The following is a 16,828-nucleotide window of genomic DNA, read 5'->3' as shown; positions in this document are numbered from 1 at the left end:
AGTTAAATCTGTAAAACTTTTACATGGATTCAAGTGTAAATCTGTCACCTTGAATTAACCTCCCATTTCTTGTTTCTACAACCAAAAACACAAAAAATGTAAATAAACTGATCATCAAAATTTGAAACATTTATGTTTTAATATCATCAAGCCAGGCATGATAGTATATGCCTAGATTTCCAGCACTCAGGAGGCAGAAGCAGACAGATCTCTGAGTTCAAGGCCAGCATGGTATATATAGGAAATTACCGGCCACCCAGGGTTTAATAGTGAGACAGATGTCAAAAGATACCTCTATGGCTGGCTGGAAACAAGGCTCTGGTGGTTAACAGTACTCAGCACTCACACAGTGGCTCTCAACAGCCTGCAACTCCAGTTCCAGAAAAATCACACAGTACACAGACGTACATGCAGGTAAAAAACACTCATACACATAAAAAAATAAATATTAACAAAACAAAACACATCAGTAAGAAAGTAAAGAGACGGCAGGGCATGGTGGCACATGCCTTTAGTTCCAATACTCAGGAGGAAGAGTCATGTGGATCTCTGAGTTAAAGGCTAGCACCGTCTAAGAGTGAGTTTCAGGAAAGCCAGGGCTACGCAGAGAAACCCTGTCTCGAAACACCAAAAAGAAAGAAAGAGACAGAGACAGAAAAATCAGCTACCTATGGTGGGTCACGCTAATAATCCCAGCACTCAGGAGGCCTGGGCAGGAAGAGGACTACCTCAAGTTCAAGGACAATCTGAACTACAAAAAAAGACTGTCTCAAAAGAAAAGTTAGAGCGAGACAGACACAAAGACAAAGAGACAGAAAGAGAGGGAGGAAATGAGGGAGGAAGCAAAGGAAGGAGAGAGAGGAAAGGAAAGAGGGAGCAAAGGAGAGAAGGAAGGAGAGAGGAAAGGAGGGAGGGGAGGAGGGAAGGCGGGAGGGAGGATGGAAACAACCACAAAAGAAAGCAGAATTTGTTAGCATGAATCTTGTAAGGTCTCTGTATCCAAGATATATAAAGCTGCAGCACATCTATAATCCCTGTATTTAGAATGATACAGCAAGATGGAGAATTCAAGGGCAGCCTGGGCTACTGGTAGGGTTGTCTCAAAAATAAATAGATAGTTATAAACTAAATAAACTTTTCTCCAAATAAGACAGTAAGTGGCAAATAAACATTAAAGATACTCAATGTCATTAGTCTCCAAGGAAAGGCCAGTGAAAACTATGTCACTACTCAGCCAGTAGGATAACAACCCAGCACAGCCTGAGAAGGACAGAGAGACTCTGGAACACTCACCTACTAGTGGAAATGCAAAATGGTACAAGCACGGTGGAAGAGTTTGACAATTCTACCAAAACATAAATACAGACACAGCACTCCTAGGTAAATACCCAAAGCACCTGAAAATGCATGTTCACATAAAAACTTACCATGAATGCCAAAAGCATTGTTATTTTTTAATGTGTATTATTTATTAATTTTATATACAGAGGTATTTCACCTATGTGTGATGTCTACGTTCCACATGGGCCAGAAGAGGCTATAGGATGACCTAGGACTGGACTTATAAACAGACGTGAGCTACCACGTGAATGCTGGGAATCAAATCTGGGTCCTCTGTAAAAGCAGCCAGCTCTCTTGACAGTTGAGCTATCTTTCTCTAACAATGTAAGTGGAAATAACACAAATGGCCATCAACTAGCAAACAAATATATAAATTATGGGGTAAAGTACTATTTGGCAAGATTTAATTTGGATGTATGCGGCAACACAGATGGAACCACATTTTCTTTGTGTGTACATCTAAGAGTGAAACTGCTCTATCTGTGCCTAACTCACACTAGGGATAAGGCCAATAAGAAAAAGAATGGTTTCATATTCCTTCTACAGAAAATATCTAGAGTAGCCAGGCAGTGGTGGCTCACACCTTTAATCCAGGCAGAGGCAGATAGATCCCTGTGAACTCAGGACCAGCTTGTTCTACAGAATGAATTCCAGAACAGCCAGGGCTACAAAGAAAAACCCTGTCACAAAAAAAGGAAGGAAGGAAGGAGAGAGGGAAGGAGGGAGGGAGGGAGGGAGGGAAGGAGGGAGGGAGGGAGGGAGGGAGGGAGGGAGGGAGGAGGGGGGGAGAGAGAGAGAAAGAAAGAAAGAAAGAAAGAAAGAAAGAAAGAAGGAAAATGTCCAGAATAAACATTTTATAGAGATAGAAAGCACGGAAGTAACTAGGACTACATATAGTGGGAAAACTGAGTGAAGGGTAATAATAGAAATTTAGGGTTTCTTTGGGCTAATAAAAATGTTCAAAAAGGCAAAAAAGCTGATTGCTATTATGGATATCCAAATCTATGAATATAACAAAAGCCATTCATCTACATACTTTGGAAAGGGCATGGAATTTCACCATGTAGCCCAAGATAATCTCAAACTTGTAATTGTCCTATAATCAAACTTGTAATGTTTCCAAAATGCTGGGATACAGTCATGTATCACCATAGCTGACTCACCTACAAATTTCAAATAACTGAGTCAACTGTGCAGTAGAAACTGTAACCCAATGAAGCTGTGGGGGTGAAGAAATCCTAGTACTTGGAAGGTAGGGGGATCCAGAAGTTCAAGGTTCAGCTCATAGAGTTTAAGGCAAGCCTGGGCTACATGAGACCTTGTCTTAAAAAAAAAAAAAAAAAAGGTCAGGGAACGCTACAGAGGTGGGTCAGTGGTTAAGAACACATATTACTCTTGCAAAGGACCTACAGTATGTAGTTCACAAGCTCCTATAACTCTAGCCCCAACGGTCTGACACCTTCTGTACTCTGTACTCATGTGTGTACACACAGAGACACAATTAAAAATAAAATGAATAGGGTTGGAGAGATGGTTCAGTGGTTAAGAGCACTGATTACTCTTCCATAAGATCCTGGTTTAATTCCAGCACCTACATGGCATTATTGGGGGTTTGTCTAGTGTGCTGTGTATTGAGATGCTAATTTTTGTACTCCAAGATCTAGTTATAATCCAGGCACGGGCACTGTCATTTCTATGAAGAGTCTCCTGTATCAATATTATGTAAACATTGTTCCCCAATTATCTCTGATTGGTTAATAAAGAAGCTAAGCAGCCTATGACTAGGCAGGAGATAGGATGGCAGGACTTCCGTTCGCAGTTGAGGGGTCTCAGGTAGAGACCACAAGATCCCAGACAGGATAAAAAAGGAAGAGAGGAGGAAGAGGAAGAGAAAGGACTTGACCATGAGGACTGACCTGATGGAGCAGAAGCAGCCCAGACAGGACCAATATCCAAGAAATTGGATGTTGGGCATGTGACTGGGAAGTAGCCAGACTAACTTAGTAGAGAGTTAGAATAGATAAGTATCTGCCCAGCTCTAGTGCTTTAAAGCTTACTGAATAAATCTTAATAGGTCTGTCTCATTATTTGAGAGATAGAGTGGGTGATAGAAAAAGCCCCCAAAATATAACCTAATTTTACTTGACAGTTTACAGCTGTCTGTGAATCTAGTTCCAGGACATTTGATGGCTTCTGGATTCTGCAAGTACTGCATGCACACACAGCACAGACATACATGTAAAAAAATTTAAAAATTAAAAAAATACATCAGATATGTTTACCAGACAGCGGTGGCACGTTTTTAAACCCAGCACTTGAAAAGCAGGCAGAGGCTGGGAGATCTCTGAGTTCGAGACCAGCCTCTATAGAGTGAATTCTAGGACATCCAGGGCTACACAGAAAGAAACCCTGTCTCAAAATAAATAAATAAATAAATAAAACATTGAAAAAGGATGTACAGAAAAATGGTACTATAATCCACAGGTAAGAATTCAACATTATAAAAATGTTCATTCTGAAACTGGGCATGGTGATACGTGTTTATAATATCCACACTCAAGAGAGATCTCTGATGAATTTGAGGCCAGCCTGGTCTACAAATGAGTTCCAGGACAGCCAGGGCTACACAGATAAACCCTGTCTTTTAAGTGTCAGCACTTAAGAGAACGTGTCTATTATTTGGAAACTAGGTTCAATGGTAACTAGGTTAAACTGAGGCAGTTCAGACGACCCTAAGCTAATATGATTGATATCTTAAGAAGACAGCATTAGGACGGAGTGAGACACGGCAAGCAGGCACTTCTATCTACAAGTCCAGGGACAGGCCACAGAAAAAGCAAAGCCTACCTAGACCTCAATCTTTAACTCTTATTTCCAGAACTGTAAGAAAATCCATTCCTGCTACTAATGTGGTGTCTTATCACAGCAGCCCTCGCAAGCTAATACAAACTCCAAATGAAAAGTAAATAAAGCATCTACACAATAATAAATATGGGTACCTTTACATTTTTGACAGGCAAAATCTTTTTTAAGGAGGAAGCAAAAAACAAACAAAAACCAAACATAAACAAAGACACATTACACTACATTAATTCTAAACCAGTTTTCTAAGACACCAAACAAAACAGAAATATAAGTCACAGAGTAGATATTTATAATCCATATATCTGACAAAACTGTTATATATGATATAAAATATTAAAAACAAAACAAAAACCCTGCTTCTATATGACATAAAGAAAAAAAGATTATGAGTATCTTTAAAGGTTGGAAATGAGCCAACGAGATGGCCCAGGAGTTAAGGAGCTTGCTGCCAAGGCTGACAACCAGACTTCAACTGAGACCCACATAGGAAAAGGAGAGAGCTGACTCATCCATGTATCCTATGACCAACCACATGTGTGCCTTGGTATATGTGCACATGAACAGTATAAATAGCCACACATAAAAAAATGATAATGTAATTTTTTAAGGGTGATAAAGACAAAAAGGCAATTTCACAAAAAGTCTATCTAAAGCAGTAAGCGAACCAAGGGGCTGCACTTCATTGATTAGGGTGACTCTACCTCATCAGGGTGACTGCATAGAGAATGGCTAAGTGATGGAGGTGATGAGTGACAGAACTCAGCTCTGAAGCAAAGACCTGATGCTCTGAGTAACCCATGTGGAGTCACTAAGTTCCAGACGCTACCACTGATGTTATTTCAAACATGTCTTACCTCCTTTTCAACAAGGCTAACTTTTTCAAGTAGTTTACATTTCTCTTCAATTAGTGCAGAAAGCTCAAGAGCGAGTTTTTTTTCTCTTCCTGAACAAAAAGAAAGATTATTATTATGGCTAAACTATTATAAGCATTTAAATTATAAACGATAATGAGATCTAAAATAGAATAACTTACCCACATAAAATCGGCTTTGAATCTGAAACAAATTTTTAACAAAAATTATATTAAAACAAATATACTTTCAAGTAAACCCATTTGACTTCCACTCTAACTTTAAGATAACAACGTCTTACAGCCTTACAGTGAATGAGTTACCTAAAGGCACTCTATTTTCAATGAAAATGATGTTATATAGTAAGCTCTCCCACTGAAGATTCATGTGTGTTATCATATTAAAGGCTCTGAAACAGCCTCCTCATTCTGAAGACACTTGTTATTTCACTTACACCCATGTTTCCCACATATACATATTTGGCCCTAATACAAAGTATTTCAAGGAGCCCCTGCTGTTAGTAATTGAAATAAAGCAGTCGAAGAAATACCACAGGGCTCTAAACATGGACTAAAACACCCATCAGCCTTCTTCATCTTTAAGCTTCAGCTCTCAATAAAGAAGGGATAAATCAACTCATGGTGAGAGTCCTGGGGCTAGAGCAAAATGATCAAGGAAAACAAACAAAAGGGAAATTTATACCTAGAAAAGATGAAGAGACAGAAAACTAGAAGAGAAAATCAAAAAGACAAGAAGTAATAGGATGTGTGTAAACAGGAGACAGGGGAAAGGCAACACTGAGTAGACGAAATCCTTCTGGAGAGCCTCAGAAATGGAGTCAGAAGCTCAGGACTAACATCTAAAAAGAAGTCTCAGAAAGAAAAGGATGTGATATGACTCCCTCTTAAAACAACTCTAAGTATGGGAATAAACACAGGATCTAGGACTGGGGAATCTCTAACTCAGCAAGCCAGAGAGATGAAGTCAGGAACTATGAACTGAACAGTGTTTTTATTCTATGTTGGTAGGTAGATACATCTACTGGTTTTTTATACTGTTAAAAACAAACACAGACCAAAAAAAAAAAAAAAAAACAGGAGGAGGAGACATAAAGAAGGGTGGGACTCTGGTACTTGTATGTAGTATCCCTGCAAAGAAAATCCTTTAAAATCCTTATATACAAACATTTCTCTGAATCTATATTCAGTTTCTAATAACGATATACGACTATGAGTAGCCCGGAACACCATGACCCAACTTATTCCCCTGAAATAACAAATACGTTTCTCCAATTAGTTAGTTGTTCGATCTAAATAAAGACAGAATGAGGGTTGGAGAGATGGCTCAGTGCTTTAGAGCTCTTGTTACTCTTGTAGAGGACCAGAGTTCAACTTTCAACACCCACATAGTAGCTCACATCCATCTGTAACTCCTGTTCCACAGCATCTAAAGCCCTCTTCTCACCTCTGTATGTACAAGGCACACATGTGATATACATACATACATACAGGTAAAACATTCATATACATAAAATAAACCTAAAAAAATATTTTTTAAAAAAATGAATATTCTCTTAGTATGCAGTGGTTACTTACTGATCGGAAGCCTCTCCAGAGAAACAAGAGAACGGCAAGCAGTCCAATAGTAAGCACACATATTGCCAGTTCCAATGAAAAACCGTTGGGATTAAAGTCTGCTCTCATATCGTCAGGCAATGCTGCCACAACCTTAAAGACAAAGGAAGTTAAGCCCATGAACACGTATCTTCTACAGTATTGTTACAAAGGTAGGTAAGGCAGCTCTGATGAACTCTATTAATATGAATATAATATTAATATTAATATTAATATGGGCTGCCATATACAATGAACCAGAAAGCCTCTGACCACATTCTTCTAGTAACTTACAATTGCTCTTCCTGAGTGCTGAACAGCAGTGTGGTGAAACAATGGTTTTCAAACAGGAGCTTCAGAGCTCAACTCAGGAGGGTAGGAGAGTGCCAAGAAGAGTATGAATGACCTGGGTTGGGTGATCCCCCTGACGTCAAGCTCACATTTTATCTATATGCACTGATTTGAACCCCCTTTCCCTCCCCCCCCAAAAAAATCTCCCTGCAGGGGAGAAATGCAAATCTGCAGTTTTTTGGGTGGGAGTAGGGGAATCATCAGAAAACAACTGATAGAGCTTTGACTTTTGAGCTTTGAATCCTTCTGTTCTATCTCTTCTGAGCTAAAATAATTCAGTTTGATCATAAGGACAGACATTCAACAAAAAGTAACTATTTCCACCATCTCTCCCCCAAAGACCATGAGACCAAGGCCTCACCACACCCCTTCTCCACACCACACAGCTTACAGCTTGAGCAGACTTCATATTTTACTTCTTCCTGGGTCATCTCAAAACTCATCCTCCTTCAGTAGGTTATTCTGTCCTTTGTTGTCAGGCCCCAGACACTAACTGATCATAAACAAAATAAAAAGGCAAGACGAAAACTGTTCTCTGAAAACAACCCAAAGAATGAACAGGCTTGATTCTTTTCAGGCACCAGCACAGACCCACTACAACTGGACAGCCAATCTTTTCCTTGGGGCCCTGACAAAATAAATAAACAAACAAATCCTTTCATAAGTTACTCTCTTGAAAATCTATTTTTCTGGGCTGGTGAAATGGCTCAGAGGTTAAGAGCACTGACTGCTCTTCCAGAGGACCAGGGTTCAACTCCCAGCAACCACATGATGGCTCAAAACCATCTATACTGGGATATGATGTCCTCTTCTGGCCTGCAGGCACACATGCAGGCAGAGCACTCATGCACAAAGTAAATAAATTAAAAGAAAGAAAAATTAATTTTTTTTTAGCTTTATGTCTACAGGGACTCCTTCCAAGTTGCTACCTACAATTTATTTACTTCTGTCAAAAACATATTATGTTGTTTGCTTTTCAGCTGTGACTCCAGACAGGATCCAAAGAGGAGGTGTACAGCCTCTTCTCTGGGTTTGATGGAGAGTTTCTTTACCCTTCTGTGTTAGCCTCTTAAAGTACTGCACCAACCTTAAAAGGGCACAGGAAAGGGTGAAAAACCTTTCTTTTATCCTGATTCTGTCTCTTCCTTCTTCACTTCAGTCCCCAGTACAGGAAAATGTGATACCATATTGTCAAGCAATGATAACAAGGATTTGCCTCTAGGATCACAAGGACAGACACTCAAAAAAAGGAAACTATTTCCATCATCTCTCCTCCAAAGACCATGGGTGTATAACCGAGGTCTCTCCACAGGCCTTCTCCTGAAGTGCTCTCCACGCCACACAGCTAATGGAAGGCTTGCAGCTAATTGCATATTTTACCTCTTCCTGGGTCAGCTCAAAATGCATCCTCCCTTAGTGAGTTATTCTGTCCTTTGTTGTCAGGCCCCAGATACTAACTGATCATAAACAAGTGCAGTGACTGCTCTGATACCAAATTTTAAAAAAAGACTTTAAGACAAACACCATTACTAAAAACCCCTATCCATGGACTTGGAGAGGGGCATAGGAGGAGATGAGGGAGGGAAGGTGGGATTGGGAGTGGATGAGGGAAGGGGCTACAGCTGGGATACAAAGTGAATAAACTGTAATTAATATAAAAAATTTAAAAAAAAGAAAGGCATCACGTTACGGCCAAGGGTAGCTCAGTCTTCATATGTAGGTTATACTTTACCCAACAAGAGAACCACAAAATGAAGTAAATCTGATGAAGTAAAGGGGGGGAAAAAACCCAGACAATTCATCAACAGTAGTTAGGGATTTCAAGATCTCACTCTCCATGAGTCAGCATAAAAAGAGAAAACTGGAACACCACCACAAACCAACTAGGCCTACCAAACTAACAAAATTCTACACAACAACAGCAGAAAACACATTCCCAAGTGCACATGGGAGATTCTGTAAAACAAATCCATATATCAAGCTAAAATCAACTTCAATGTGGTTTTTAAAATATTAAATCACAGAGCCCAGCTCACAGAAATGGCTAAGCAGTTAAGTACATCTGTTGCTCTTGCAGAGTTCAGTTCCTAGAATCCATGGTAGGCAGTTCACAACCGCCTGCCTCCAACTCCAGCTCTAGGGGGTCTGACATCCTCTTGTGGCCTCCAGACACCTGAAGCCACATGCATAGAGTCACACATATACACACACTTAATTTAAAATAGTAAAAATTAACTAAAAATTCAAATCTTGAGAAATGTGCTCTCTGATTATAATGAATTAAAAATAGCCATAAAAACAGGAGGGTTGGTAAGAGGGCTAGCAGTTAACAGCTTGTTCTCTGGCCACGCATTGCTGTGCACACCTTTGACACCAGCACTCTCAAGGCAGAAGCAGACAGATGGTAGCTTACTACTATCCATGACCCCTCTTCTGGCCTCCACAGCACCAAACACACAGGGTACACAGATTAGCATGCAAGCAAAATACTCAATACACATAAGTCATTTTTAAATGATTTTTAAAGAAAATCTGGAAATTTTACAAATATGGAAATTTATAATAACTGCAGATCAATGAAAAATTAGGTCATGTGGGAAATTACTGTGAGTTTAGGCACAATGGTGCCACAAGCCAACCTCAGGTTTCTGGTTTGTACCTTCAACTTTGTTTGAGACTGGGTCTCCTATTATTCACGGCCACATATGCCAGGCTAGCTAGCCCATTAGCTCCTGGAGAATCTCTGGCCTCCTGCTCCCACAAACCAGTAGGAATCAGCTACGACTAGAGATGCCTATGCTATGTCCAACTTGAATGTGGGTTCTGAGTATCTGCACTCAGGCCATCAGGCTTGTGCTGTAGGTCTCTTGCTCACTGAACCTTATGTTGCCAGTCCAACTAGGGAAATGAGAAAATGCTTCCAGGGGCTGGCGAGATGGTTCAGCAGCACTGACTGTTCTTCCAGAGGATCCAAGTTCAATTCCCAGCACACACATGGTCCATAACTCCAATCCCAGGGAACCTGACACCCTCTTCTGGCATCTTCAGGCACTGCAAACACATTGGGGCATGGACATACAAGCAGGAGCAAAACATCCACGCACTTTAAAATAAAATATGTATTTGTTTGTTTGTTTTTGGCTTTTGGTTTTCTGAGAGGGTTTCTCTGTGTATCCTTGGATGTCTTGGACTCATTTTTGTAGACAAGGATGGCCTCAAACTCACAGAAATCCACCTGCTTCTACCTCCCCACTTGCGGATTATAGGCGTGTGCCACTGTGCTAGCATAATAAAATATTTTTTTAAAATAAAAACATTCAGATTAAATTGGAAAAAGGCAACATAAACAAAACATACAGAATGCAACTAATACAGTGCATAAAAAAACATTTAACAAAATCAAACACTCTCTAACGATCAAGAGACTCAGCAAATAGGGATTCCATTTCTCAACCTGACAAGTGGCGTCAATAGAAAATTCACAGCTAATACCATACTGAAGATGAGAGAATGATCATTCCCTAAAGCCAGGAAAAAAACATATCCACATAGTCCGCTCAACCACAAAAAAATTCTGCAAAACCTGACATTCCCTCTCCAAGTGCCTCATTACCAACCTTATCAAAACCAAGTACTGGTAACTGTTAGGTGTGTATGTGTACACTGCATGTGCGTGGACAGAGAAGCCAGAGGCTGACACAGAGGTGTCTTCTTTCTCCATCTTAATTTTTCTCACCCATTCTTTGCTAAGCTGGTGACCAGTGAGGCCCTTGGGTTCTCCTACACACATCTCCTCCCAGTGCTAGTGTCAGAGGTCACTGAAAGCTTAGCATTTACATTGCGTGTGAGGACTCCAGCTCCAGACCACGATAGCATAGCAAGCCTTTTACCCACTAAGCCACATTCCCCCTTTCTGGCCTTAATTGTCGATTTTAATGAAGGGAGATGTGTGTGTGATTTGAAATTATCTCTTGTCTACAATATGATTCTCTTCCAGTAAAACATATCTCAGTAACTCAACTGACACAGCCAGGAATTTAGGATTATTCTAGACTCTCCCTGCAACCCAACCCTCTCCACATCTTAAGAAAGTCATACCCATTTTAGCTCTTATGCCTATTTCCTCACTTAGGAACTCATACTAACTTCTGTATCCTTACTGCGGTAATGACCTGTTTTGAGTTTTGTTCCCTGACATCTGGGCTACATACTACTCTCAGGAAAATCTCCAGAAACCAAGTCTAACCACTGAAAAGCCATCAGTGGCTCTCCTGTACCCTACAGAAGTCCTTGGGACCCACCTGTCCACATTTCACACCACACCGTTGGCTCACTTTACACTCTGAGCAGCAGAGCTCCTGTACATGCATGCCACGGTTTCACATCTCTACTTATCCGCCCAACCATCCAAGAAAACACAATCTCTCACTCCCCTTGTTTTGCATGTGTGCTTCTATAAGCAATAGGTTTCTACTGTGGACTAATTTGTGTCTTTCCCTTAAAAGACAACAGAATGCCAATGATAAAAACCCTTAGTTCATTGAGAACCTCGGTTGAACTTTTTCATTCATGGGCTGGTGCACTCACTTACACTACGGTTGGATAGATGGAACCATGTGGCAACACAATTTTAAATTCACACAAGAAGATAATCCGAAGTGGCTAATCAGAACAGCCGCAATATTTAAACGATCTTTTTAAAAAATGCAATAGTCTCCAAAAACGGTGTGTGTTTATCCCTAAACATGTCAACAACAAAACCACCTACAAACACTTAAGGAGAAAAACCTTTGCCACCTGATTTCAAAATGAAAATGGATCCTGAGCGTTCACTATCTGTAGAGTTTAAAAGAGTATCTTTTACATTAACAATTAAAAAAGGGGGGGGGGGTTAAGGCATACTATGGTTAAAGCGTCTCAAAAGGGCATTCTTTATTGGGGGAAAACAGTACAGAGTTAAGACTAGGCTCCCGCCCCAGCTTAGGTGTCTTCTTGAGAAGTTTCATCACCAAGAAACTCCAGTTTCCGGCAGTCAGAAGAGCCACGTGTAACTGACCCCTGTTCAAAATAAACAACGTCCGGGGGTCGGGAAGGAAACGGGCTCCTCTGGGGAGTCCACAAGGCCTTCCGGATCCCCCGGCCCCTCTCCCCGCGGCGAGCAGCGGCCGAGCACAGGCCGGGCGGACGCGCTGAGCCCCGGCTTTCCCCCGCCGCAGCCGCCCCGCCCCAGCGAGGCCCGCGGCCGCCGAGCCTGGGACTCACCCAGCGCAACTGTTCCAGAACCCTCCGCACGCCACCCGCGGCGGCCCCAGGCGCCGCCATCTCCGCGCTCACGGGCAGAGGCCTCGCAGCCGGCCAGCCGGCCAGCAGCAGGCACGGCGCAGTCTGCGCGGCGCCGGGAAGGCAGACGCACCGGCATCCGGCGCGCACCACCTCGGCCCCGCGGCGGGGGAGGAGCCCGCGTCGCACGCTTCCCCCGCCCGCCCCGCGCCTTGGTCTCGCCGGCGCGGCGGCGACGCCCCCTCGACCTCACGAGCTCCGCGGACACGTCCACGCTCGCGCTTAAAGGGCCAGCGCGCCGTTCCGCCTCCCCGCGGGGCCCGAACGCCGAGCGTGCTGCTGCAGCCTTGCGCCCCGAAGGGTGGGGCGCAGTCCCGGGGTGAAGGCGCCCCCCTGCCGCTCCTCTAGAGCCCGAACCCCGCGCGGCCGTACCCGGGAGGACCCCTCCGGCACGGAGACGCCGGCCTCCTCCGTAGTTCCGGCCAGAAAATGGCCCGCCGCGCGCGAGCCGGCGCGTCCTGCTTCCCGAGTCCGCACTTCGGACTCTGGACACGAAGGCGTTCGGGTCAACTGTGTGGTCTGGTCAGAGTTTAACCTCCCCTGTGCAAGCCCGATTCTGTCTCCTCAGCCCAGGTTCGGGTTCACTCACCTGTGTTCACCTGGGGAGGTGCTACCCACGGTGCGCCTGTCTTAAACTCCATTAGCGCCTGGGTACGGGAGTGCCAAATGGGAGAAGCCCCTGTGGACTTATGCCCAGCACAGGCGTTCTCTGAGAAAAGAACAGCTTGCCCTCTAAATTTAGGGCCCTATTTTTAGAGCCATTGCGTTGAAGTACTAATGGAAGACACGATTTTACGAAAGGCTTAAAAGATAACCTGTCTCTAACTTAAGTCTTCACCAGCACTAACAAACTAAAGTCAGTCTTGGAGAAGCAATTCAAAAAGGAGCAGCCGCCCGAGAGAACTTGATAAAGAAAATCACAAACCCTTTGTAGATTTCCGATATAGCCTAGTAAAAACATCACTTTCATGCCACAAGCACTCACAAAATCAGAAACACCACGGTTACAGCCAGTGACTTAAGACCAAACCGAGGCCTACCTTGTCTATACTCAGACTGTTCTTTGCCACATCACCCTGGGGAGTTTCAGAAACTTACTATCAGAGATAGCAGATGTTGCTCAGTACTCCCGGTTTAAGGTGGTGCACAACTTTCAAATGTGTTGGACTGCGTTGAAATTAGTTTACATGAAAACTAAAGTCGGAAGAGAAGTGTGCTTAAGAGTTCCTAGAATTTCAGAGACGCTTAAGCTTCGGTCATAACACTGTTACTCAAATGAAAATTCAGTGATCTGAACATCTTTAACGCGCTCCATAATCTCACTGGGCTTTTTTGGATTTATAAACAGAAAAGAAAAAAAACAAACAAACAAACACTGCCTTGCTTAGCCTATCTTCCCTACGTTAATCTGTGCCCTTCTCCAGTCTGCAATAGTTACCATCCGAAATGCTAAAAGCAGAAATGAGACAAGTGAAATTTTAAAAAGAAAAACCCAAGCATACCTACAGCAAAGATTTCTCCATAGCAAAAACAGTTTACTTAACAATCACTGAAAAATTCCAAATCTAACTTCTGAATGCATTATAGTCATGTAGACACTTACCTCTTCATCTGGACCCTTAGATTCCATTTCTCAGAAAGTTCATGTTAAAATGCCCTGACATGTAAATAAATCTCTTCTGAATACTTCATATCCTTGAGAAAGAGTCCAGATTTTAATACCTTCTGCACTCCTGTTTCCAGTGTGATCCTGTTTTGACACTGTAATAAAGGGGTGTTATAGGTGGAGCTGTGACTACCAACCCATAATCCAATTTCATGGACCTCATAACTTGTAAACGTATGTGTGCACACACGCCTGTATATATGTATTTTCTTAAATATTATACATATCACATTAAAATCCACAATTGGAAAGAAAAATCTTAAGATTGCTAACTGCTGAAACACTGAAAATTTTATTCTAGTCTGTTCACATAGAGTTCATAATTTCTACCAAGTGAATGCTCTTCAAAGACTGTTCCCCATAAGTAGACATGAGATCTTACTGTCTTGCAAAGGACCTGGCTCTCAAGGAAATGGACAGTAAATATTATTAGTACTCAAAACAGCTACAGGAAAACATCTAGGGGCACTAGACCCTTGCTAACTGGAAAACCTAGTCCACGCCTAGAAACTGGTTTCCCTCAGGAAGGCCCTATGTCAAAGCTGTAAGGACTAGCTACTCCCATTTGGGTGAGCACTAGTGTCACTCACACATAAGCACTCCTCTTTGGAAGGAAGACAGCACTGTTGTGCCACATAGCTATTGTCTGAGTTGGTGATGTAAAAGTTTTTCTCAGAAGCACTGAAGCAGGAGCAACCTGTTCCAACAGGAGCCGGGCAGTTTCCTTGCCTCTTACTCCTATAAATGAAACATTCTGGGAGGAGTGGATGAATGTTAGAACTTCAAGAGGTTCCTCAGCTGTAAGATAAAATTGTTAAAAGTTGTGTATACTTCTATTTCTCTAGTGATGCAAGGAAGGTTCATCCATCCACACGTAATCTACATGAGATACTAATTGAAACAATTAGGCAAGAAGAAAAGGAACTTCTTTCACCCAAAATTAACTGGAAAGTTGCTCCAATTTTTTTGTTTGCTGAAGTTTTTCAGACCTATATTACATAAGCTTCAAAGCTGCACCAGGAGTGCAAGCTTCTAGGTCTGTTAGAAAACTCTTCAGAACATCTGATCTAATGATTGTGGGCTGAGAAGTCAAGCAGTCGGGATGCACAGAAGCAGTGGTTCAGCCCGAGTCTACGATCCTTCACGGTATCAGCCTGAGCTCTGCTTGCCCCAGTAGAGACGTCACTACTGCAATCTTTTACTTTTTCAAGACAATCCAGAATTTTTAAATGAACTCACATTTTAGATACTGACAATTGACCCGTGTCTGTGAGTTTGAGTGTATGTGTTTGTGTATGTGTATTGTTTTGTTTTGTTTTGTTTCTTGTTACCATTGTTTTTAGAACTGGGGAATTAAACCCATGGCCTTCAGTAACCTAGCAAGTTCCCTCCTCCACTGAACTACATCACCAACCCAACAAGAGGGGTTTGTTTGTTTGTTTTCGATGCAAGGTTTCCCTGTAGTCCTGGCTATCCTGGAACCTCACTCTGTAGACCAAGGTGGCCTCAAACTCAAGAGATCTGCCTGCCTTAAGTGCTGGGATTAAAGGCATGTGCTACCACTGCTTGGCTAACAATAACTTTTAAATTTAAAAGTGATTTATAAGTCCTCTTTACCAGTGACCTGTTAGCTCATCTCATCTTCAAATAGTGAAAGTTTAATACTAAGATGCTTTCTCCAAAGAAAATGTAACTTTCCAAGACCACAAGATAATTAAAATAAGCTGAAATTCAATATTTTCATGTCTAAAGAATTTCAACCAAGACAGTTAAGGAAAATATACTTGACTATATTTACTAAGCCCACAAAAGTAAGCATACTTAGTAGGCTATATTAAATAGATGTTTTATAGAAACTCAAATATCATGTTCTGATTAATAAATTATTTTTTTCACCTTAATTTCTCTGGTATAACTTGTGGTGGAGGATATTTCTTTCTTCCTTTTATTGTTTTTGTTTGTATTGAGATAGGGTTTCTCCGTGTAGTCCTGGCTGTCCTGGAACTTGCTTTATAGACCAGGCTGGCCTCAAACTCACAGAGATACACCTGCCTCCACTTCCTGAGTGCTGGGATTTATGGTGTGTGTCACCACCACCCAGGGAAGAATATTTCCACAGGGTACCCTAGTAAGTAGAACTGAAGACTTCATTCTGACTATTTAGCAATTATATTACTATATAGCAATCATAGTACTAGTTTTTCTCCTAGCCTAACGAACATTTGTAATCATCTTTAGGACTGAGTTATACAAAGAAAGTTAATGATCTTTCTAGGCCTTTTTATTATATAACAGCTACTTTCTAGAACTTAACAAAGAAAATTAAATGAGAAAGGACTTCATAAAGCAAAATGATGAAGTCAGCACAAAGGCGCATACCTGTAACATACTTGGAGGACGAGGCAGGATGATCTGATATAGCCACAAGTCTGAGAACAGCCTTAGCTACATAGAACACTCCAGACCACAGGGAGACCTTGTCTGAAAAGAGAAAGAAAGAGAAGGAGGGAGGGAGGGAGGGAAGGAAGGAAGGAAGAAAGGAGAGAGAAAGGTAGGTAGGTGCTAAGAGGTAGTGGCATATGGCTTTAATCCCAGTACTTGGGAGGTAGAGGCAGGTGGATCTCTGTGTTTTTGAGGCCAGCCTCATCTACAGAACAAGTAGACAAATAGGGCTATACAGGGAAACCCTGTCTCAAAATACAAAAAAAAAAAAAAGAAAGAAAGAAAGGGAAGGAAGGAAGGAAGGAAGGAAGGAAGGAAGGAAGGAAGGAAGAGAAAGAAAGAAAGGAAGGAAGAAAGAA

General features: G+C 41.9%; 1 protein-coding gene and 1 non-coding gene across 22 annotated transcripts in view; both read right to left on the bottom strand.

Annotated features, from left to right (window-relative positions):
• Mia2 (MIA SH3 domain ER export factor 2) overlaps positions 1 to 16,828 on the bottom strand; it is a 93,473-nt gene that overhangs the window by 52,005 nt on the left and 24,640 nt on the right. For 9 of the 21 annotated variants that reach the window (XM_060387545.1, XM_060387546.1, XM_060387549.1 and 6 more), the window contains exons 7-9: positions 6,653 to 6,784; positions 5,240 to 5,261; positions 5,061 to 5,149 (exon numbers count right to left, since the gene is read on the bottom strand). In XM_060387545.1, coding sequence (XP_060243528.1) covers positions 5,061 to 5,149; positions 5,240 to 5,261; positions 6,653 to 6,784 — 243 coding nt within the window. Of the gene's footprint in view, positions 1 to 5,060; positions 5,150 to 5,239; positions 5,262 to 6,652; positions 6,785 to 12,283; positions 12,457 to 12,733; positions 12,843 to 13,964; positions 14,111 to 16,828 lie in introns of those variants that run through there. The other 12 variants (XM_021645760.2, XM_021645761.2, XM_060387555.1 and 9 more) reach the window with 6 other exon arrangements.
• LOC132655683 (small nucleolar RNA SNORA26) lies at positions 8,000 to 8,121 on the bottom strand. The gene has a single exon (XR_009593466.1). It is a non-coding gene; the product is annotated as a small nucleolar RNA SNORA26 (small nucleolar RNA).

Source organism: Meriones unguiculatus, chromosome 7 (genome assembly GCF_030254825.1).
Source record: "Meriones unguiculatus strain TT.TT164.6M chromosome 7, Bangor_MerUng_6.1, whole genome shotgun sequence".
NCBI classification, from domain to species: Eukaryota; Metazoa; Chordata; class Mammalia; order Rodentia; family Muridae; genus Meriones; species Meriones unguiculatus.
This window is presented reverse-complemented; position numbering and strand designations above follow the sequence as displayed.